The sequence below is a fragment of the Scleropages formosus genome, chromosome 5 (genome assembly GCF_900964775.1).
Source record: "Scleropages formosus chromosome 5, fSclFor1.1, whole genome shotgun sequence".
Taxonomy (NCBI): domain Eukaryota; kingdom Metazoa; phylum Chordata; class Actinopteri; order Osteoglossiformes; family Osteoglossidae; genus Scleropages; species Scleropages formosus.
The window spans coordinates 23643882-23668562 of record NC_041810.1 but is presented as its reverse complement, the minus strand read 5'-3'; the positions used below and the strand labels follow the sequence as shown (position 1 = coordinate 23668562).

Sequence of the window (24681 nt, the reverse complement as noted above, 5' to 3'; positions counted from 1 at the left end):
AAACAGCATGCCATTCACATGAGGACAGTTCATGCAAGTGAAGAGGAAGAATAGCGTATTCCCACCGGGGAGAGATGACCAGGCCTATGCCTCCATCTCTGCCGGAGGAACGAGAGGTGTGAGAAAAGGAATAGTTAGTGGAGGGTGCTGCAGGTATGACTGAGTTGTCTGGCAGTTCCAGAGTCCCATGGAGAAAGTAAACCAAGATAGAAGGTTTGGCAGGTGAGGATAGACCAGGTTACTGTAGCAATGAGAGCACCCAGGTCTCCAGAGATGGCGAAGTCGCACGGCTCGCTTACCGTAGAAGACTTTGATGGTCATAAATAGGACTTCTAAGTCAGGTTACAGGTAACAGGGGCATTGTTGCTGTATGGTATCTTGATTTCCCATTTCAGCAAGGTATGTCTCGTTCATCATGGCAGTTGGTCACCTTCAGTCAGCATGGGTTGCTTCTCTAATGACTGGCTGGCCTCCTCAGGTCTTATTGTAGGAAAACAATGATCAACAAGAAGAAATTGTTAATTTATTACTTTAAAAAATTAGTTTAATATGTTTTGATACAGAGGTGGGAAAAACAGAAACACAGCCAATTGGAATTTAATTCCATGGTGATATGCCCAAGTGAACATGTAAGTCTTTAGTTTGGATTTGAAAACTGAAAAAGACGGGACATTTCTGACAGTAACTGGTAGACTATTCCACAGTTTAGGTGCTCTATAGCTAAAGGCTCCTACTGAGGTTTTATTGATCACAGGTACTTTAAGGTAACCTGCATCCTTTGAACAAAGATATCATCCTGGGATATAAGAATCGATAATCTCACAAAGGTACGCTGAAGCAATGCCATGTATTGCCTTATAGGCCAAAAGCAAGATTTTGTGATCAACTCTAAATGTAACCAGGAGTCAATGCAGTGATTTCAGTACCGATGTTATATGGTTCTACTCCCTAGGTCTAGTGACAATTCTCCCAGCAGCATTTTGTACCAACTGTAGCCTGAATACAGTCTGGTATGGACAACCTGATAGTAAAGCATTGCAATAGTACAGCCTGCTTGAAGCAAAAGCATGAACCAGTTTCTCAACATCCTGCCTACATAAGAATTGCCTTAATTTAGCTATGTTTCTCAACTGAAGGATGCATGACTTAGTCAAAGCATTTCCATGAGATAAAAATGACAGCTTTCCATCCAGCAAGACACTGAAATCTTTGACACAATCTATACGCTTGAAGCTTATACCATTTGTGGTAAAGATTGGCATGATTGTGTCAAGAGATTTGGCATCACCACCCACTAAAAGTACCTCTGTTTTGTAGGCATTTAGAGATTAAAAAAAATAATAATAATAATCATCATGTATAGTTTTATATTGGTAAAACAATTAGCTAAAGACACCACACATGATGAATCATCAGGCTTAAAAAAACATATAGCGTTTTACAGTAAACTTTTTTTATGAGTAGGAGTTCACTCTAAAATAAAAGTACAGTAAGGAAATGTATAAGCCAGTAACATAGGTGTTTATTATCATTATCAAGTATTATGTACTGTACGTAATTGTATGTGCTATACTTCTATACGACTGCCAGCACAGTAGGTTTGTTTACACCAGAACCACCACAAACACGTAACACGTTGCGCAATGACGTGGCTAGTCAGTAATTTTTCAGCTCCATTATAATCTTATGTGACCGTCGTATATGCGGTCAGTCATTAAGTGAAACATCATTAAGCAGCGCATGACTGTAATGTAATGGTACGAGTTGGTATGTTTATGTGGTCATTTGGAAAGACGCACACTCCACTCCAAGAGGCATTGTTTTAATTACTGATTAGTTTCTTTTGGAGCTATTTGTTTTATTTGCTTGTCCTTCACAGTAGTACCATGAGTTGCAGAATCGCTCATGAGTTTCTCTGTAACATGTGACTGCATTTTAAACACGTCCACCCCTTACATAGGTCATTTTGACAGTTTAGTCAGTCAGGTTCTGCCAGTGCTGCAGCTTTGCCTTTTTCCTACAGAACCATCAGGTGGTTCAGAGGACTGACTTCACATGCATTCATGGAGTGTAAACATACTCTGAGAGGAAATTCCTCCTCCCTCCCTTCTGCTTTCTTTGTGTTGCTTTTTATTTGCTGGGACATTTTCTGTTGATAATGTAAGACTGAGTCCAGGTTCTTCTCGGTAGCATTTTTGCATCTGTCCAAGTGTTATAAGCTTTAAATCAAGCTTTCAATTCAAGACAAGTAAAAGCAAAGTAATACTTTTGAAGGTCTTTATGACGACCCTTAAATGCACCCCAACTTCCCATCACAAGCACATGGGAGAAAGCTGCTCTTGAAATGTGCTAGATGCCTGTGCTTTGTACTGGTTTTAGCTTGGCTCTGCTGGGCTTGACTTAATGTCCAGTATGTGGACACAGCTCTCGCTCCATGTGTACGGAGACCGAATGGGACACAGTAGTGGCCCCGGCACCCTATACGTCTGAAGAACTTCCCACAGAATTTCACGGGGAACCTGGTCATAGGCCTTCTCCGAGTCCATGAAACACATGTAGACTGGATTAGCGAACACCCTTGCCCCCTCAATTATCAGTGAGACGGTAAAAAGCTGATCCGCTGTTCCACAGCCAGGGCAGAATCCGCATTGTTCCACTTCAGAGGTTCAACTATCGGCCGGATCCTCCTTTCCAGCACCCTGGCATTAACTTTTCCAGGGAGGCTGAGAATTGTGATACCCCGATAGTTGGAACACACTCTCTGGTCCCCTTTCTTAAAGATAGGGACTTCCACCCCAGTTTACAAATCGAAAGGCACTGTCCCCGAGGTTCATGCAAGATTGCAGAGGGGTGTCAGCCATGACGGCCCCACAATATCCAGGGCCTTAAGCAGTTCCAGGCGAATCTCGTCCACCCCCCCGGTGCTTTGTCACTGTGGGGCTTTCCAACTGCCTCAGTGACTTCCACCAGGGAAATGGACTCTGATACCCTGGAAGCCTCTGGCCCTGACTCCTGTAAGGAAGGCATATCACTTGGGTTTAGGAGTTCCTGAAGGTGCTCCTTCCACCTCTGGACAATGTCCTCCTTTGAGGTCAGAGTTTTTCCACCTTTGCTGAGCACAACTTGGGCGAAGCTCCTCTAACCCCTCCTGAGCCGCCGGATGGGTCTCCGGAATCTCTTTGAGGCCGACCAAAAGTCTTTTTCCATGGTCTCGCCAAACTCCTCCCATGCTCTGGATTTTGCTTCTGCAACTGCAGCTGCTGCTGCTTTTTATGCCTGCCAGTACCTGTCTGCTGAGTCAGGAGTCCCCAGAGCCAACCAGGCCCTAAAGTCCTCTTCCTTCAGCTTGACAGTTTCCCCTCAGCACCACTGTCCACCCAGTGAGTTCTTGGGTTGCTGCTGTGACTGGCACCAACAAGCAGATGCTCCTGGCTGCCTCCACAATGGAGATTTTGAAAAGGTTCCATTCGGACTTCATGTCCCCTACCTCCTCCAGGACATGGGAGAAGTTCTCACGAAGGTGGGAGTTAAAATCATTCCGGACAGGATCCTCCGACAGTCGTTCCCAGCGTATCCCCTCACTATGCACTTGGGTCTACGAGGTCTGTCCATGAGGTTTCCCTGCCATTTGATCCAGCTCACCATCTAATACAGCTCACCACCAGATGGTGATCAACTGACAGCTCAGCACCTCTCTTCACCTGAGTTTCCAGAACATAAGGCCTCAAATCAGATGATACGGCTACAGAGTCCTTAACCTTTAGCCCAAGGAGCTCTGGTACCAAATACATTTATAAGCATCTATGTGTTTGAACATGGTGATAATTATGGACAAAGTATGGTTAGCACAGAAATCGAATGACATTTCAACATTCGGGTTTAGATCGGGCAAGCTGTTCTTTCCAGTAACCCCACTCCGGATTTCCTATTCATTGCCAGTGTGAGCGTTGAAGTCCCCCAGCAGGACTATGGAGTCTGTAGGTGGGGCCCTGTCCAGAACCCCACCCAGTCTCTCCAAGAAAGTTGAATACTAGGAGCTGCTATATGGTGCGTAAGCGCACACAACAGTCAAAGTTTTCCTCTCTCCGACCTTAAGTCGCGTTGAGGTGACCCTCTTATCCACCGGGGCAAACTCCAACTGTATGGCAGCCAGCCGGGGGCTTGTGAGTATCCCCACACCTGCCTGGTGCCTCTTACCCTGTGCAACTCCTGAGTGGGAGATAGACCACTCCATATCCTGAAGTTTGGTTCTAGAGCCGACACTGTGAGTGGAGGTGAGTCCAAGTATATCTAGTTAGTTTCTCTCAACCTCCTGCACCAGTTCCAGCTCCTTCCCTCCAGTGAGGTTATATTCCGCGTGCCAAGAGGCAGTTTCTGCCATGAGGGGCCATGATGCCATGTGCTGCCGCCACCCCTCCCCCTCCCCCTCCTGCTGCCTAAAAGGCATTGCACCCGACCCCCATATTGGACCTTGTGGGTGGTGGGCCCGCAAGGCTTCCCCACGTTGCCTTTTCGGGCTCAACCCGGCCAGGTTATGTGGGCCGTCTGGCCACCAGACGGTCGCCTAGGAACACTACCCCCAGGCCTGGCTCCAGGGGTAGGTCTCGGTGACCCTATTCTGGGGAGGGTAAACGTTGTCTTGTTTACTTTTTTCATGGGGGTTTTTGGATCGTGTTAGTCTTCATCTTCACTCTAGACCTGGTCGCCATTGGAGACCCTACCAGGAAGGTACTGCTCCCCACGATTTTGCTTTAGAGATTCCTAGATCATGCTAGCCCTTCCGCCGTGACAAGGTCCTGATCAAGGATTGGCCATTGGGAGATCCCAAAAGTAAATTTTAAAAAAGCGTCTCCAGCTCAGCCATATATATACACATATATATGTATATATTTTTATGGACAGATTGGAGCCTTCTGAGCACTATTTGAGCCCAGTTTGATCTCACCAGATCAGCAGCTGTTAGCATTACACAGGGAAAAGCAAATGGCAAGCAGTGCAATTTCACATCCTCTTTGTGCCGTATGTTCACTGTCCCTTGTGTCAGGCCCCCTTAAAGGACGTGTGTATTTACCTCTAAATTCGTAGCTCGGCTTTCTTCAGTCACCTTCACCCTCTAGCCATTTGGAGTAACTCGGACACGTACCATCTTGACCATGTTGTTGACAACAGCCGTGAAGTTTTTCCCAGTTAGTTTACCTTTGTTTGGAGTTCTAACTTGAAGGCATTGTCACTGTTGGCTGTGATGATTTGATCCCTCTCCTCTGTGCAGAGAAAGACCGACCCTCCAGCTATTCAGCAACTTCTCGAGATGGATCCCCTCAGAGCTCCACTTCAACATCCAAGGTGAGCTCCACTTAGGCTGTTGATCCAGACATCACTATTTAGTACTGTAAAGACTGTGACACTGCACAAGTCTCCCGTTCTTTCCAGCACCATATCTTGTATGTCTACTTAAAAAGCTGACCTTGATTAGGATTCCAAAATTTGGTTGCTTGTCTTTCTCTTTCCATATAAGCTGTATAGATGTGTAAAGCATTTCAGCTTTTTGTGTTTTTCACCAGGTAAGCGTGGATAAAAGCAGTCGGGTTTCAGATCCCCATCCAGCAGAGGTGCCGAGTGAAAAGACAGACAAACCACTGGAGCCCAGTGATGGCTGTGAGGCTCCTGAGGAATTTGTAAGTGTCCCCTCCACACAGAAGTAATATTTCATGAAATCACCTTCATATCCACGGTCATGCACCTTTAATTAAGACTAGCTTCCTCATGTTCTTTATAGGGCCTACCCCAATGCCCTCCCATTTACATTTATTCATTTAGTTAACCCTTTTCTCCAAAGCGACTTACAATGTTAAGCTACTTAGTTATTTACCCAATTATACACCTGGGTAAATTTACTGGAACAATTTCAGGATTAAGTACCTTGCTCAAGGGTACTACTGCTGGAGGTGAGATTCAGACCTGCGACCTTTGTGTCCAAAGGGAGTAGCTCTAACCACTATGCTACCCGCTGTCCCCTCCCATGATCCATTGTGCTTTTTGTCCACAGTAATGTATTTTGAATTTCAGTACTGTTGAGAATGAAAGCCTCCTCCATGCTTTGTCTCTGTTTTCATCATGTGAGAACCAAAGACCAGGTTGATGCTGTCCTCTGAGTTATGCTTAATTTATCTAGTGTTAGACTGTAGTATAGTAGTATTGAAGCCAGTAAATGTAACCCTTTCATTTTGGTTGGTTTTGAAATGGAATATGCTGCCATTTTCCCACATGTATCCGTGCTGCTGCTTTTTTGAATTGGGTTTCTTTTTAAGCCCCTGCTGCATTTGGGTGTCTTTGTCCAGCCTCGTGTACTGAACTGCAGTTTCAAAAAAAGGTTATGATTTAAGTTGCTGCATACAGTACTGTTACAGTGCAGTTGTTTTGAATTAGAACGGCGTAACTGGTACAACATCTGGTACTTGTAAAATCTTGTTTAAGTTTTAAATCAATAAAAAACAACAAGGGATGTGATAGGATGGTCCTGTATGTAGATAAATACATCTCCACAGATGAAAGCAATGTTTATTTTCCCTTCCAGACAGCTCACATATAAAATGGCTTTTATGGTACTAAGAACATTAGACCTGGTAGACTCACAGATGGACACTGCTTTTTCATGTAGACAGCTGTACAACACATGAGTTTTGGGGGAAAGAAATCCAGTGCTTACTAGGTCTTTGGAAAACAGCCATTGCAATGATTGTCATGCACTGTGAAGAAAACAGACAGAAGAAAAATTCATTTTATTTGAGCAACTTTCCCTCATAGTTGCATGGAGCACACATTGGTTTTAGAGTGTGGTGAATGCAGTTCTGTCAGTGCATTCTCAGGCCCGTGTGGCCTTCTCTTCTCTCCTTTCGCAGCACGAGCCGAGCCGCACCTCCCCTCCTCAGGAGGAGGTCCGCCAGCAGGAGGTAGAGCAGGAAGCACCACTGGCTGCCGAAGATGAAGATGCAAGGATCAAGAGCGATTTTCATGAACGGCGTTCTCAAGCCATTGCCACTAAGGCTCGGGAGATAGAAAAGGTATGGAGTGCAGTATCACATACAGCCATACTCTTTTGAGTGCGATTCAGCTCTGTAACACACAACGTAGATGAAGCATCACAATCCTGGACTTACGATGTGTGCTTCTTAGGGCAAGACATACTTATGATGGCTATACCATCAACGTTATTATATATTATTTTTGAGTTCCGGTGTTTGGTTTTAACATTTAACAGGAACGCTCCGTTTGTTGTTCTAACATTGGTTGGTCATGCTGCCACAAGGTACCCGTATGTCTTAATGACTGTCGGTGTGTCTGTCAGACATTGGATTTTGTTTACAAAAATGTTTTATGTACAGAACGTTTTGTTGGTGATTCCATTGAAGTTACTTATTATTTAAAATAGCAACAAGCAAAAAAAACATGAGTATTCTAGAGGTGGGGAAAAAAAACTTAAACTGATTTAGAAATGAAAAATAATAGTGCAGTCTAAAAATGTACTGCACATATATTATTATTCTATACTAGTTTTCTAGCCTAAATGATGTGTGAAATTAATTTAGAAAATATGCAGCAAAGCCCTGATACAATGTGTAGTATTCATACACATTGATAGTTGATGTATTCTTATGGTTTACATAATCTAGTATAAGGGGGTTTGCAAAATGACAAAGTGGACCTATGATAAGGTCAGTGGAACGGAACCCCTTCATACCTCGAGGACTGGCTGTATATGTGAATAATGTTACCCAACAGACAGTCTGCTTCGGTCTTGTGTGTTGCTAATGTGACTGCAAATCTCAGCTATAAAAGCCACAAAAACCAGTGTCCGTCACTGACCCTGTTGCACCCCAGACTAGTTCTTCTGTGGTCTCTCTCCTCCTTCAATCCAGTCTGACCATCTATCGCACTGCTGCCTTGTCATAAAGTTGCATGTGCTTGCTTTAGTGACCAGACTTTCCATAACATGGGGGGTCTCTATACCAGCACTGGCAGTGACAGTCAGGCGGCTCTGATTTGCGCTGGCCGAAAACCACCTTTGTCGCTTTTTGTCCCTTTCTCTTCTCGATGAGAAGCTGACATGTTGATGTAATTGCACTTTTTCTTTTGTTCTCTGATGTGTACATCACTTTGGAGAAAAGCATCTGCTAAAAGAATAGATGTACATGTCATAACTTAGATGTCCAGGTTTAGACTTTCTGCTCTCTTTGGAACACTGTCTTAGTGTTTCCATATTTTGCCTATCCTAAAAGTTGTGATAGATTGATGTAAAGGATAGAAAGTGAAGCTTGTTTGGGTGCGTGTGACCTTGGTTTTCAGTTTCCGGGCTCTCCATGCCTGTCTAATTGCATAGTGAGTTGTCACCGAATGCTGAGTTGTTGAGCTTGTGTGGTGGGTGATGAGGATGTTTGCAACCCCCTGTGTATTCAGAGCCCCCCAGGTGCTGTTCCTCCGTGGCAGTCAGTGCAGATCGTGACCACAGTCAGATAAACATGAGTAAAATGAAAACCCCCAGACCTGCTTTGCTTTGTAGAACCTAAAGCAAAACACTAAGAATTGAGCTGTTGTGCTGTTTTAAAAGACACTAACAGCGCTCAATGGCGTACAGGTACTTCAAGTTCCAGTATACATGATGTATGTGCTGTGAATATGCTGAACATGAAATGTAAATGTTGTAATGTTGGGAAACGACAATTTAGCTGTTTCAATTGTTAATATTTCAGTCATTGAGGTGGTGGTTAAAGCAAGCTGTTCTCTTTTGAGGGAAGTTTATTGTGTCTTGTTTAATTTAAAAGACATACTAATATGGGTTAGCTCTTTCTCTTTTTAATCATTTTAACAGTTGACATGAAATCAGGGCTTTTAAAGACCTGTTTTAACTTTGTAATTAGTCTGTTCGTGTCCATAGTACGCAGGCACTTATCTTCTCGATGTGTAATGTTTTGATAACCTATATAGTGACTGGACCCTAGTAAGTCCTGAAGCCAGTAAAGTGGGTTTTTGTTCTTTCCACTGTTGTGTTTCATCTTTGTGCCCACATTCCTCTCCTGGATGCTAATGGCGCTACTTATCTGCCCACTCATTTCCCCTTTCTTTGCTGAGCAAAGTTCTGCCCTGATGGCTCATACGAGACCCTCGCCGACAGACAGTCAGTCACACGCTTTGTCCTCAGTGAAGGCCTTTCTCTTAGCATCACAGCAGTTGGCCCTAATCATGACGAGTTTGCTTCTCTGAGCTGATGTCATTTTGTGCTTGTTTTTGCAAATGGAAAGATTTTCATAGCCATACAGTGTGAGATCCTTAATGTTCGGATTTAAAGTCAGGAAGGGTTTGCCGACAGAATGGTTTAAGTGGCTGGAAAAGATGGCTAAGTGAGTTAAGTCATGTTTAATGAGCACAAAGCAAACATCCACTCAGCCTCTCAGTGCCTGTGCTGAATTGTTAGCTTAGCAATTGGAGTGATTAAATACTTACTGTTGCTTTTAATGCTCCATAATGCGTACCAGTCCTCAGATAATTATTCCCTCTTTCCTTGTTACTGGGGACCCCCCGCCTGGCTCCGTGTTCATACTAGTGGCCGTTGCGTAAAGAATGTAGGTCTTGTATGTGTAATGTTTTACAGACCTTTGGGCCTCTATTTAAACGTCAGCGCTCTGTATCCACGCTATTAAAAGGGCCTTCCTGCCCAGAGTCGGCCCCCCTTCTCCCTGCACACCAACGTCTGAACCAGGCCCTTCATCCCAGGCATCAGCTCTTTCTGTGTGGCCCTCCGGTATCAAACCTGGAGATCAGCTCTCTGGTCCCACAGTGGAACAGACACACACAACCCACGAGCAAACAAAACAAAGAGCACGCAAATGTTCATATCGCCCTTCCTGTTTGGTTAAGTGATGGTTGGGGGGGGTGTTACTCTTCTGCATTCTCAACTCGGTTATAAATACAACCCGTCTGGGTGAGGCTCTTCCTCCTGCCTCACACACATCTCTCTGCTCTGCTTGTCATCGGCTTCAGTTTGGAGAATGTTAACGTTGTGCCCCACAAAGTCATGGGAAACCATGTGGTTCCGTGTTCCTATTTACTTTTGTTTAGCCAGCAGACATTTTATCCAGATCAACTTACTAGTGAGTGTTCATAACCTTAAACATATGTGTATGTGCAGTACAGTGAAAAGGTAAGGGAAGCATACAGTTACTGGGTTCAGTAAAATGTACCCAAAAATTTGTTTTTGAAAGTTAAATGAGTCATGCACATTTTTTGAAAATATTGCTGGATTGGTCCATGAAATGCGGGCAAAAGCTTTCCTTTGTAATCCAGCTCTAATTTAATAATGTACTGTTCATCGTAGAAAGGAAGGGAAATATTTACTTTAGAAGAAGTAAAAACTGTAATACACTCTTTTGATTAAGCTCTTACCTTCATAATGGGAACTGTGGGTGTTTGAGCTGAGTGGACAATTTCTGGATGGGAAGAATGCTTTATCCTTTTATCAGGCAACAGAAACTGTCTGCTCCATCGTCTATGGTGTCAGGGTGAATACACTTGAGCCCACCCACAAACCATCCCAGTCTTGAGTCAACCATTCACTAGCGAAAGACCCCAAACACTGAGATGGCAACCATTAATATTTGTGTAGGATCCCACATAATGGATGTTTCTTCCTGACGTTCTTCACCTCATATGTTTCACCATACCGAGTTACTTGCTCTTTCGCCCCCTACTCCTGCCATAAGCTTCCTTTGTCTGTTGGGTCTGATTTTCCTCTCTGGGATGTTTTAATGAAGCCCCCCCGATAATTATACCTACCCTAATGGCTGCTATTAGCAGTGTGCTGCTTGGTACATGTGCCCCCAAGTCACAGTGTGTTCCCACTGCAGCAGAGTTGGGCTTCCCCTGGACCAAGGTCTTTGCTAGTGTACTGCGCTGTATCACGTTGGAGCATATTTACAACAGATTACGAATCTAGGGGGGTGGCCTTTGTAAACCCCCCCCCCCCCCCCCCCCCTACTGTGAGCATAGTTTATTTTCTGGATTCATTCCTTTTTGTGGGTCTTAATTAGAAACATCTCATTTTCATGTGGCCCTTCTCTATTTTCTTCATGTGTCAAAATTACCACTGACTCTGTTTTCTGTTATGTTTTCTTTCTCAAATAATGAAAACATGATGACACCGACCTTTGTGAAATTAATTTCCTCCATCTCCACATCACCTCCAGCGTTTTGCCGCTGCCCGCTCTCATGCAGTGTCACTTGATCACTTCAACAGCACCAAGAGGCATCGGAGCCTCCTGTCTTCCATTGGTACTGGGAGCCAAAGCTTGTTTGCCCAGGGACCCTTATACATGTTCCAGTTTGAAGCATGCACCTTCCTCCGATTAAGGATTTAACAGTTAGGCCCTGCAGAGTCATGTTAGTCCTATTTGTAACCGATAACTGACACTGTTAGGTTGTTCTGGTATGGGCTGCTGGAGATTTCCCATCGGCTGTGCGCTACAGCTACCATTCTAATGTACCTAGGGAACGAGAATCTAACCGTATTCCAGGAAATCAGTGTAATCAGTGTTGTTGACGAGAGGCTTTCTTGGTTTTTTTTCAGTATCCCCAGTGGAGTCTGTTATAAGATAGTTTACTGGATTGACTGTTTTTTTTAAGTGGACAATCTTCTCTCATGGCTTGTTTTTTTTTTGACTGCTGTTCATTAGCTTTATGCTCAAAGCTCCTTTATTTTTAGGAAGTGTTGTGTGTGTTTTTTTTTTTTTTTCTTTTCTGTGACATATTGTGGGAACCCATGTAAATCTAACAGCATAAGTCCTATCCCCTTGCCCTGCTGGGCATGTCTCACCCAGTGTCCCCATGTCAACACACCCTTGGTCTGGGGTGATTCCTATGGCACCTGGATTTCTTGGTTTTGCTCATTGATTCCTTCCCTCCTCCACTCCCCAACAGAATTGTGGACAAAACCCACTGGAATCCGGCTTTTTCCCTACAAAAACATTCAGCTTGTCCTGGTAACTTTTTTTTTTTTTAAATTTTTTTTTAAAAACATTGCCACTTTTTTTCATTCCTGTGTGTGTGAATAACTGAAAGGTAACAGATAAGCACATGGTGGAATTCATCAGTTTGCACATGTCAGTATCTTGTTTTACTCCAGTAAAAAGTTGGCTCTAAAGCTGGTTAAGTGACTTGAAAAAATATTGACTTTAGTGTTTTTTTTAGTCAGGAATGCTGGGCAGCCACTTGCACTTGGACCCCCAGAGGGTTTTTTTTCTTTTTATTTTTTAAATCCCTTGATTTTTGAGACTTTTTTTTTATTCCTTTCCTCTGTGGACAGTAGGCATACTTATAGCATTAATAAATGCATGTATATTGTATTACTTTAGTATGTAGTCGACTGTCTTGTTTCTTTGTCTTATGCTTCAGCACTCTGTTACTGTGTGAGAAAAGCTTTCTATAAAAATGAATTGAAATCGAACTCTGTTGAAAGTTCTAAGTTGGCATTTTTCAGAGTAAGGCAATCTGAAGGGTCTGTCGTACAAGCTGAGTGAGGATATTTGAAAAGGTACCATTCAGACACTGCCGGACAGTGTTCACAATGTAAATGTGGGGCAGGAAGAAAATAAGTTTTGTTTCTACACCAGTCAACACTGCATTATTTTCTGCAGACTTATTTATTTACTCTGATTTCTAATCTGGTTGCAAAAAGCTTCTGTTCTACATTGTCCACTGAAGTGCTGTAAAAGAGTGCTTTTTTGGCATTTGAAGCTGAGTACGATTATTGAAGTTGATGATGTACAGCATTTAACAAAGGGAATTTACTTGCAGTATATAAAATGTACCATTGATGCGTCACTCAGAATGTTAACATTCTTTATATTGGTTTGTTTTATTTGTGTAACTTCCAGTCACACAATCGTAAGATGTGAGAAGTAATTGGGAACAATGTTGTTGAAATATAAGTAATGAATGGACTTAAGATATCGATGTTCGGCAGGTGTACCGGCAGGACTGTGAGACCTTCGGCATGGTAGTGAAGATGCTAGTCGCCAAGGACCCAAGCCTGGAGAAGCAGCTGCAGAATCCCTTGAGGGAAAACCTGTGTGAGATCCGGGAACGTTGCCTGGAAGATCTCAAGCATTTTATCTCCGAGCTGGATGAGGTGGTGCTCCATTCAGAGGCCCTCCAGTGAGTCCGAATCAGCACGTCACCTCTTCCCTCCCTGGACAGATTCCCAGATGGTCAGCAGTTGCATTTGCACTGTCCAAAAAACTCAAGCAACAACAGCTTGCATGTGTTTGGTCCTCTGTGTATACAGGTCAGTCTTCAACATTCAGCTCCCTCATCTGTCAGTATGACAACCAACAGTTTTTGAACCTGTTCATTAAAATAAAGGTGTGCATGCATGCACACGCGTGCACAGACACACACACACCATGAAGGCTGGAACTGTGTCTTTATCTGCAGTATATCAGAAGTCTCCACCGTACCTTTATGTGTTACATTTATCGCCTTTACAAAATCTTCATTTTGACACCTATGTTTTAATACTTGTTGTTTCTATCAAAACTGACGTACGTACTTGTGTAATTTTTATATTGTGATGTGAGTACAGAAAAAATAAATTAACCATACTTATCTTGTTTGAACTGATTGGTAGTGATTTCACCAAAAACCAAGCCACCTGTTGTACTGCATAAGTATCTGGGGCAGGAGGTAGTATGGTGGTACAGCAAGTGCTCCAGGGCTTCGAATCAGTATCTTACAAAAGAAGGACCCAGTTTGAAATCATTTCCCTGCTGTTGAATACTTGAGAAACAAACTTACCCTGAAATGGTCCCATCAGCTAAGTAATGGTTCGTAATTATTTATCATTCCGCTTTCTCCCAAATTGTGGCTCTTTACTTTGTGTTTGATATATATACCATGTATATAATATTCAGGCCTCCCTCATATAATGAATGCTCTTCAGAAATCTCATGACTCTCTATCAGCTATAATAATTATAAGCCATGAAGTAAAACCAGTTCTAAAGTGGCAAAGGTAAAGTTTAACACCTGTAGTGATAAAATGCATAGAACTTTCTAGAAGGGTAATAACACTATAGAGTGATTTGACAAATTTGTCATTTACTGTTCTGGAAAGATAAGATCACTTATTTCTGAGTTACTGTTTGTCTTGGTGGTACCACGGTACAGCAGATAGTGCTAATGTCTCACGGTGGCTGAGTTGCGCATTCAGCCATAGCTTTAAATCCAGTTCAGTGTGCATATTCTCTGTATCCACAGTCCAAAGGCCTGTGTGGAAGGCAGCAATGGTAAACTACTCGTGCACCGTCCCTTACCATGGTAGCCACCCGAGTGGTTAACGGACTGATATTTACATTTATTCGAAGTTGATGTACAGCATTCGACTTAACAGTGCTTTTCCTACCTATGCAAACATACGCTGGCTTGGAGTGTTGAGACTGTGTTACTCTTACCCAGCTTTACCTTGCCTCTCACATCAGATTCAGTGTTTGCTTCCTGTTTGAAAGTTCTAAGTAGATGGTCATTTTAGCTTTGAGCTGGAGCTCTGAAACCACACTTGCAGTCATGCCAAACTTCTCCACAATGTCACTGGAGAACTTAACCTGCTGAGGCTGGGACTGACACCTGGTTCTCTGTAGCATGGGCACGTGTACAAGATTGGTCTTGTTCTCTTCCTCCTAAACTTCTCCCCAGTTGTCCACCTCAGACAGTAAGCTTACCAGAGGATTTGCACTCCAGTGCAGGGACAGCTGGTAGCATAGTGCCTTTGGACCCAAAGGTTGCAGGTTCAATTCCCACTTCTGTACCAAAGTACCTTTGAGTAAGGTATTTACCCTGAATTGCTCCAGTAAAATTACCCAACTGTATAAATGGGTAAACAAATTGTAAGTCTCTTTAGAGAAAAGTGTCAGCTAAATTAATAAGTGTAGATAAGGTAAATCATTTTTGGTTTCAGTGCCCACTCATACCCCTGTATCCTCCCCGAACCACCTAGCCCTTTTACAATGCACTTCACACCAAAATAGCCGGCCACTCAAAAATGTCAATGAATTGTTGACTAGAACAAATGTTTTGGAAAAAAGAATTAAGCTTTCATTTGACATTTTTATTATCATTACATTTTTACAGATTAGAGATCTGTTTACAATACAGTATGAGCCATAAATAAAACCTTTTATCCCAAGCAAACTGTGGTTAATATAGGTGGGGTGTTTGTGCCCCTTGACAAATGTAAGCTGAATACCAAAAAAGCAAATAAATGGCGATAGCAATGGCTGTTAATATAAGCGCCGCTGCTGGGTCTGTGAAAGTGGGGTTTTTTTTCTTTTTTTGTGTCCAGGTAGCCTGAAGTTGTGGTCTTAAACAACTGAATTTGACCTCTGTACTCTAGGTCTCCTCAAAGATTAAAAAAAAAAAAAAAAAAAAAAAAATTCAACTTTGGGCTATAAAAATATCAGTTTTAAAATCTTAACTTTACATATGTACATAAATGATTTTCACTGTTAAATAATTGTCTCTAAATGCTCCTATATAAATAGTTTTCCGGTTGATAATAATGCTTTTGCTTTTTAATCTGAACACCAGGGGTAATAAGAACTTAGAGGACAGTCTATTGTAGAAACTGTTATGCACACTGAGAGCAAGTCATTCTGTCTTTAAATGGCCTTTTAATGCGGCGAATTTTCTACCTTCAAGTAGAGTTCAGCGTAAACATGACGACATGGAAAAAGAACAACTTCTGTAAACGTATTTACCAAATCGTGTCAACAAGTACAGAAACGTAGCTCTGTCACTAAATTATCATTAGTAATTACTAAAGTAAAGTAAAATGCATTAAAGGCAGTCAGCAATCACAATTTAGAGGAAGGGTCATATGGAGAAGGCTATGAAATGATGCAGTTCTTGCCTTTGTGGCCCTTTTTTTTCTGTTTCGAGCGAGGACCGTAAGAGGAAGGTAATGCTGATATGGGGCTGGGAAGGTCTGTATAGTAATGGAATCTTGGTGGCCTTGCCTGCGGAATAGGTTGGCCCAAGAAGAAGCCCTCTTCCTCAGATTCGGAGGATGATGATGAGCATGTGGAGCACCAGTCATCATCATCATCATCATCATCTCCATATAGCCCTAGAAACCTGTCCACTGCAGGGTTCTGCAGGGCATAATCTGAAGTGGTGTGGGCTCGGGACTGGGACCGAGGCCTGTACAGCTCCCGACCGGACAAGAAGACCCGAGTGTCCTGAGTGCAGGAGGATGGGAAGCGCCTCTGAGGTTCTGGCCTAAAGCATATCTGGGCCTGTTCTCTGGGGACCATGTGAAGGGCGTTGTCCGAGCGGGACTTTCGACTTCGCCGGTGCCGATGATGGTGACGAAGGTGGCTGTGGTGATTGTCTGCTTCCTCAAAGTGGTACACACGTCGACGGGTTCGCTCACTCATTGGGGGTTGCCGTACCTCCAGTTCCTCGTATGCCCCATTGTCCACAATGTCATCTGAGAACTTAACCTGCTGAGGCCGGGACTGAGACCTGGTTCTCCGTAGCATAGGCATGTGTACAAGATTGGTCTTGTCCTCTTCCTCCTCCACTTCTTCCCCATTCGCCACCTCAGACATTAAGCTCTTCAGAGAATTTGCACTCCGGTGCAGCACTGAAGAGTTCATAGTTCCCATGTTGCTCATCTTCTCACATTCTTCTACCTCAAGCTCCTGGAAGTTTTCTAAGGAATATGGCAGTGGTCTCTCTTTACCATCTCCATCCATGGAGGCTCCTATAGAGGAAATAAAAGTTCATTAAGAATATTCCTTTCACCTTAAGGCAAAGTTACCATAGCTTTGAAAAAACAGCTTAAAATGTGACTATCGGTGAGATAGACACCACAGTAACGCAGGATCTCTTACCGGTGATATTGGAGAGAGCTAATGAATCCATGGAGTCTCTAACACTCTGATCTGGCTGCTTAAGCTCATCACTGATGCACTCCAGGGAATCATCGTACCATGATTTTTGATCTCGCCTGAAGCCGGCCGCACCATGTTCCATCTCTAGCTCCTGCATCTTCCGACTGCTGGCAGGTCCAGGGTGACTCCCATACGCCGAGTCTCCGAGGCCATCTTGTGACTGGGCCCAGTACATATCTGCCTGGTACTTTTTGCTGGCTAGGCTTTGAATCCGGTTGCCTATTTTTGGTTCGGATATTTTGACCTCCGTGTCTGACATCCAGCGTTCTGTGGGCCCAGCGTCTTCGGTTGTCTGGAATCCATCACGTCCTCCAAACTTAAGGAGCAGCTGTGTCATGTAGTCCTCATGCTCTGCCCACTCCTCATGGTCCTCCAGTGCCTCCTGCTCTTCCCTGTCCTTCCAGAAGTGGTCATCTGCAAAGCGGAGGTGTTCCAGTCTATGTGACAAGGTGTCATCGACATTGCCAGACAGCCCAGGGTATTTGTAGTTGACAGCTGGGGAAAAAAGCAGTGACTGGCGGCACTGGTCAGATGAGCGGCTGCTCTGCCCCATGCGCACGCTCCTCCGGGACTCACGGGACCTAGCTGACTGGAAAGCTGAGTCGGATGAGTCTGAGGCATGCACATCTTCTCCGAGGCTGCAAGCCTTGGAGCAGTAGATCCTGCCCTGGCGGGGCAAGAACGGGCACCCTAAGAGAGAGGTCTGGCATTGGGCACAGCAAAAGCATGCATCTGTGGCGTGCCAGTGCAGGCCATCGTAAGTCATCTGGGCATGGTCCACACCTATAGGTAGAGAAGGGGGGAAACCAAATTCTTTTTTTAGTGTCCTGTGACAGAGAAGTATGAGGAGAAAATGTGGTCAGGGCCTCACCAATGTGTTCGCCGCAGGCCTCGCAGTACTCAGCATACAGGGATTCAAAGCAGCCGCAGCAATAGGGACGACCATCTTTCATGATGTAGCGCTGTCCACCCAGTACAACATCGCACTCGAAGCAGCAGAAGTGTTTCATGTGCCAGTGGCGGCCTTCCGCCTCCGTGCACTCATCAGCAAAAATAATCTAATTTTAAGAAAACATTAGCAGTGAATGACTTAGGAGAGATGAAAAAGAACCCATGGAAACAGGACACCGATGTGAAGACTGTCTACATGTTTTTTAGCATTGCCTGCTCATTCTAAGACCAACCTCATCGCAGGCAGAGCAGCGAGGCTTCAACAGCTCAGCATGGTGCCGTCCACAGTGGACCTTCCCGTCGTGGTAAAAGTAGATGAGGTCTACCAGGAGCTCGTTGCAGGTGGCACATACAAAACACAGTGGGTGCCAGCAAGGCCCAGGCCCTGCCCTGGAAGCAAACACCACCATCTCTCCTCCACTGATGTTCTCCCCACACTGAAAACAGAAGAAGGTAGGAATATGAGTCCCAAACCAGGGCAGTTCACTACGGTATAGAGACAGTTCCTAAAACAGCTCATCATTACAATATTAAGGACTGTGCCAGTTCAACACAGCTGGCTGAATCATCTTGTGGAAATAGAAATCTATGAAGCGCAAATGAAGATAACACAAAGTCAGTATTTATAAAAAAAAAAAAAAAAAAAACCCAGAGGGGGTTTTGTACAAAATTTAACACTTGCCAACACACTTACTGCCTTCTCCCCAATGACTGAAGTGATTGAACAGCTTAATGGAGCGTGAAGAAATATGCCGTTCCAGGTCTTTTTATAACCATGGCTGCCACAAGATCCGGTTCCCAGCTGTTCCCCATTATACCACTATGGCCTCAGTCCAGGGAACTAGGGCATCACATGACCCTAAAGTTCTGTTGTGGAATTGGATGCCGAGATCTGCAATCTTGCGCTACGTTTGGGTTTACTGGGGGTGGCATCTGACAAATGCCGTCTGGAGGAACTGTGACCGCAGGTCCTCGGCTTGCCCAGCGACCAGTTTGTTTTTTGTACGCTTTATAGAAGTGCTCAACAGAGCTGCTAAGCTCTCCTCACATGGTAAGCATCATAGAGCAACACAAAGTGGAATCACTGAGCAAACATCCTATAAGGAGATCTCTACTGACAGGCTGAAATCACTGTCCCTTGACACCTTTTAGAGCACTGCTAGCTCGGTAATGTACACCCTGCCATGTTGGACTCTTTAAAAAAAGTAAACGGAAAAAATTAACGCAGCATAGAAACCCTGTTTGCGCAAAAGCAATGCTGCATACTTCACAAGGTGGCATGACTATCTTTCACGCCTAGCTTAACAATGTGTCCCTCATTTCCACACATCCTCTCTGTCCAGTAGAACCCATGCCTTTATTAAGTCCTGGTTCTCCAGCATGGTGCTTGTAATAAAATAGTCAGGCTTGATGGGGTCACTGGGCTCACATATCCTACAGTTCACAACCAGCAGTCCTCTGAAGTTGTACATTCTTTGTAACTCTGTTCAGGCTCAGTAGAGCTTCCAGTGCTGCAACTGTTAGGATATGATTCTATAGCAAAAAGCTTTTCCAGTAACTATACAAGCTTGAAAGATGGTTATAGATCTTTAGCTTTGAAAAAGTTTTTCCAACAAAGACAAGAAGCTGCAGCACCTACATGTTCACAGATTGTGTGCATGAGCGCCCGTGGCAATAACTTGAGGGTGCCTCGTCCCAGCGCCTCCTTCTTGCGCTGAGAGCTGAACATCTGCAACTCCTTCTTCTCCTCCTCACTGAGCGATTGACAGTACCGGATCTGTGGGGGGACATGGATGTCAGAATAAACACCTTTAAGCATGAAAAGAAGCTCCTCTCCGTAAGCTGGCCTCATGGTGCAATGTTAATGTCCCACCCACCCACCCACAAGTCTCAGCTAAGCAGCCGTTTATTCAAACAGGCTCAACATTTAATGCGGAATCAAACAATGGACAACAGACTCGAGAGCAGACACGTTACAGCAGTCAACCACAGTAAACAGTGCCACACATAGACATCTTTCAAGCCCTGCTCTCCACTTCTTTCACCTTTGCTTGTGAACCACAACTATGCCAAAAATGCCTCCAGGCAATGGTGAGCCCAGCTAGCAGCAAACATCATAAAGTAATTTTGTCAAAAGTTTTATTGTACCAACCTACCTTCAGTGCAAGAGACAATGAGACTTTGTGGGGAAGGACAGGGCATGACAGCAGCAACATCACAAGGAGAAGCCTATCCTTACGACTTGTGATTTTATGATTATGTGACTCTTATTAAAGGAACTGGGTTTATCACTCATGGTAAATGTAAACTGATCCACCAGCAACCCCCCCTACTCCCACCCCCACTTCCAGATAACCTGCTGTGATGCTGTTCCTGCTTTTGGGAACGCATCCTGCACTCACTTCATTATCATGAGGTGGCAGCTGGTATAGAAGCTGCTTTATCCTGAACTTCTCCCCAGGGCTGTTCACATATGGCACCTTGTCCTCTGGCAGGCATGCAAAGTACAGCTGAACCTGGAAGAAAAAGGAATTAGCACTGTAGGTAGTGTAAGCTGACCTCAACAGATGTGTTTAAATGGACCAGTATACTCTACAGCAGTGTACTCTACAGTTGAGCTATTCAACTCAACAGTTCTGAAGGGCGAAGTTCTCTGGTTCTCTGTACAACTATAAGAGCTCTGGAAATGTGGTTGAATGAGCTTCATGAAAGTAAGCTGAACCGGTGCTTAATTGTATTGCTAGAACAAATTCCCTAAACTGCCTTCAAGGATGTCAGTTGAATTGCAGTTCAATACAAAATATTTACATTCTTTCTTCGCATGACAGCTATTTAGTAGGTTCTAAACTGTTACTAGCAGACAAACAGCATATGGATGTTACTTTTACCAGGACAGGACCAGTTAAAGACCATTCCAAGCAGTAAACACCGAGGCCTGAAGAACAATTCATTAGCAGCAGTCATTTCTGAGCCATATGAAGACTCGGGGTGAAATGAGTCAGACTCTAATGACAATTCTGAAGTCATCTCAAGGATTTGGACTGACAGTCAGGTTTGCAAGTCTGGGGTAGGTGGGGTCAAGGCATAACTGTTAATCTAGCCTCTCATTCCAGATCCCTGAAGGAGTTTAACACTGATCAACACCCATCATGTCCAATGAAATCCAAAACCCAAAACACTCTCTGTGACAGGAAAACCATGTGAGTATCAGAAGTCAGTACAGACTGAGCAGGAATCGAACCCACACTGAGATACCATTGTTATCATGCTGCAAAGACCAGAAACCAATGCCACCATGTGGTCTTCTTTGCATCTATAGTTTGCCTTATACTGTGTTCGCTTCCCATCCCCCTTTACCCCCTTTCTGCTAGTTCCCCATTTCAATCTTGGTGATCATGGTGGTTGTCTTAAAAATTCAAATGATCCCAACTTTTTCAATGAGTCTGAAATGCTTTTACATTGTTTCAGTTGATTTTTGTCTTTATTGTTCTATCTTTGCACTACAACTTGATTTGATACATAAACTATGTATAGCCATGGACAGAAATATTGGCAGTCTTGTTGCAAATAACTCACAATTTTCTGTCAAGAAGTTGAAACTGACCAAAGTATTTGGTATCCAATTCTTTATTTCGCTTTTGATTTCACAGAACCTTTGTTTTTGGTTCAGAACCTAATATATGGTATATTTTCTGATTTGAGACAATGAAAAGAAATGACATTGACAAATGAGGCCAGACTTGGAATAAGTGAAGCATTATCACATTTGTTAGATACTGCTTAATAAATGAAGATCCATTCTTCATTTTACCTTCAAGCCACACCTCCTACATGTAGGTTTCCAGGCCCAAATAAGAACACCCAGATATTAAATAAAGCCCCTCCAGAAATGGTAACCTAACCAATAGTAGTCATCTGCAATCTTTGCTCAGAAAGTGATGAAAAAATTAAATATTTATGAGCAACAAAATGTATTTCCCAACTTGCCGGCAGTGTTTTTGCCTTCATGTGAATAAGTAAAACATTTCAATGAGTTCAAGGACAAAGCTCAGACTTGAAATATATATGCAGTCATATTATTATTATATTCTTGTTTTGTTTATTAGTAGCATAATACATATCCTAAGAGAGAACATTATGTACATGAAATTCTGTAAAGAAAAAAAAGTGTACAGTACCAATAAAATGATCTCTGAGTTGCAGAATGTTATTGCTGGAACGCATGAGAAGTGTTACAATGTGTTCTTTCTATGCCTGCATAAATATTCTGTGTGGTTTAACATTGACATTACAGACTCTGGCTGGCATCTCCAGGAGAGAAAAAAAAAAAACATGCACACAGCTGGAGGCAAGTCTTGTCACTGGGACTGTGTTTTTACAAATAAGGATAAAAGCTCTGCTGACCACAGCATGTACAAATGGCCTGTCATGGGTGACTTAACTCCCCCAGCTGGGAAGCGGAGTCGTGATTCAAGGATGGAAAAATGTAAGAACGCACTGAAAAAAACCCGCTGGCATCTGCACAAAGGGCTGTGTTTTTGTGTGACACAAAGTGTGGGGCCAACAGCATGTTACCACACAGGGCCTAAATTTCTCCTGATTCTTTGTACCTATTCAGCATTGGCACAGGAACAGTAAATTCATCTTCAGCCAAATTACAGAAACTCAAGTCTCAACACTGTCTTTCATACGGGACCAAAATATCCCCAATTACCGCATATCCTCACTGAGCTGTACATGTAGGGCATCACCTGCACCGTATTGTAGTTTAGGGACAGAACTGTGACCTTCGGTGGGGAGTACCATGCAATCTGGCAGATCCAGTGCCCTGCAGGAGTGACACACACCTTCCATGATCTTGACCTACAACCTGCACACCCTGCCAAGCTTCTCTCTCTCATCAGCACCCTCTGGCTCTTTGTTTGGGGTTTAAAGTACACGCTTATGCGAGCAAGGCTGGACATGAAATGTCTGCTACAAGACAGCCCCATGAACAGCAAAGCCTGATCTCCTGAAGCTCTTCCTGAAATGTACTAAAAATGTACCTTGTTTTAGCATATCTACACCACTATACATGTATACCTGCTGCACTGTACACTTGTGATGCAACTGCACAGTAGTTTTCAGGGATTTCCCTTTCATGGAACAAAGTGAGACGGCCAGGAGTAAAGGTCATTTCTGGGGTTGCATCTTACCTGGTCAGGCCGTAAACCGGGAGGGACCCAGGCGTACTCCTCCAAGGCACAGCCTGAGTCGTCATCAGAAGTTGAGCTGCGCTGGAACCCTAAGATAAGCTTGTTGGCCTTCTGCTCCATCTCTGGGGCCCGGGCCCCTGGCTGGTAGCCATTTGAGTTATCCAGGTTCATCAGGAAGAGCTTCTGTTAATTGGAAGCAAGGGGAGAAGGTCAGCCTTTCGTTGCTTGAATGCTTGTAGAGCATAAACCTGATAGGAGGCCAAATTGGCAGTAGCTCTAGCTTGCTGAAGGAGGGGCCAGTATATCATTAGTATATCATTACTCCCATTAGACCAACAACAGGATCTGATGGACTTTTTTGTATCTAGACAATGTTTTTGTTATGGTGATGAATTTGTCTGGAAAAATAGATTAATTTTGCACTCTAACACTGCATACTCTTTTTTGGAAAACCATTCAGTTTATACCGATTTAACCGATGAAGTGAAGATGAACCCTTAAACAAATACAGGTTTAAAAGTAACAATGTACACATCGTCACAGAAGTACTACATATTGTCAACATCTTTGTTGTCTGAATACACTATCTTGGCAAATGGAAAGTTGTGCTTTCAGCCAAGTCCCCATGTTCTCCCAGACTGTTGTTGAAGCTGTCCAATTGCATCTTGTTTGGACAAGTGAAAAAACAAGGATGATTCTTTCATTTGAGGAGACTGCTTTGCAGAAGGCAGGAGAGTGGCAGACAGGTGATGAAGATGAGAACCGACTGATGTCCGGCTGGATTCAAAACTCAGGGAGGAGAAAATGGGCCTTAGAGATCAAAGGCTGACAGCATGGGCTGGACCCCCCAAAACACCCCTCCGAACCCCCCCTTCCCACGCAACGCCACCAGGAGGCATTTGTACGGTTGGTTGGTGCAGGCAACGCCACAGAATGATGAAGCCAGATGATCGTACTGTCGCCTTTCATGTTGCAATGGATGTCATTGTTCCTTCGTGTCTGCAGTCTAAAAACGAAATTACTCTGCTTTTGGTTAAAAACGCCACTCGACTTACTGAAACGTGAGCTTTGATGCAAACAGTTTTTGAACAAGATGCAGTACTGTGCAAATTGTCGCAGTTTAGCAGTCAAGCTTTTCACGTGTTCTTGTAGTTTTGCTCCTGGAGAAAAGTTTAAAGCAGCTTTGGTTATGAGGTGACCTTTTGCAGTTGTGGCCGTCTTTCAAGAGTGTAAAGCCTGACAGTGGGATCGACCCCCTCAGCCATACCCATAATCCTGCTGTGACAACAGACGGCTGAGGAGACAGCTGAGAAAACCAGCCGCCCTCAAGGCTCCAAAGCAAGATGGTCCCATCTGAAGCTTCTCTGCTGGAGTTTCCTTTCCACATGAATATCCGAGTGCGAGTGCCTTACACAGCACAGAGACGCTGAAGTCCAGACCACAGCGTGAGCTGTGTACCCAGAATCCTGCCCTAGTCATCAGCGTCCACGCAAAGCCTGACTCACCACCTCGCAGGCATAAAAAAACGTTGCTCACAAG

The 24681-nt window shown here is 43.9% G+C and overlaps 3 protein-coding genes across 4 annotated transcripts in view; 1 reads left to right on the top strand and 2 right to left on the bottom strand.

Moving 5' to 3' along the window:
• The window catches only part of LOC108942346 (periphilin-1-like), a 39343-nt gene extending 25702 nt beyond the window's left edge, over window positions 1–13641 (top strand). For both annotated transcript variants that reach the window (XM_018765651.2, XM_018765650.2), the window contains exons 8-11: window positions 5270–5343; window positions 5562–5675; window positions 6900–7061; window positions 13013–13641. In XM_018765651.2, the coding sequence (XP_018621167.1) occupies window positions 5270–5343; window positions 5562–5675; window positions 6900–7061; window positions 13013–13207 (545 nt within the window). In that variant the 3' untranslated portion in view covers window positions 13208–13641. The remainder of the gene's footprint in view (window positions 1–5269; window positions 5344–5561; window positions 5676–6899; window positions 7062–13012) is intronic.
• Window positions 1–24681, bottom strand: part of ttll1 (tubulin tyrosine ligase-like family, member 1) — a 917975-nt gene that overhangs the window by 391468 nt on the left and 501826 nt on the right. The window lies entirely within an intron of this gene.
• On the bottom strand, window positions 15370–23699 carry LOC108942445 (prickle-like protein 1). The gene is made up of 7 exons (XM_018765842.2): window positions 23143–23699; window positions 20350–20463; window positions 19587–19724; window positions 18181–18384; window positions 17868–18054; window positions 16937–17779; window positions 15370–16806 (listed from the first exon to the last, which is right to left on the bottom strand). Exons 1-7 carry the CDS (start codon window positions 23311–23313, stop codon window positions 15929–15931), a joined length of 2535 nt encoding a protein of 844 aa, XP_018621358.2. The 5' UTR covers window positions 23314–23699; the 3' UTR covers window positions 15370–15928.

Excerpts from the sequence above, each read along its gene's own strand:
- LOC108942445 (XM_018765842.2), bottom strand. The coding sequence starts at position 23,313 with ATGAACCTGGATAACTCAAATGGCTACCAGCCAGGGGCCCGGGCCCCA. Across the intron at positions 18,385-19,586 it reads TGCACACAATCTGTGAACAT|TGTGGGGAGAACATCAGTGG; the intron begins GTAGGTGCTGCA and ends TTCTGTTTTCAG. Across the intron at positions 17,780-17,867 it reads GGCCTGCGGCGAACACATTG|GTGTGGACCATGCCCAGATG; the intron begins GTGAGGCCCTGA and ends CTCTACCTATAG.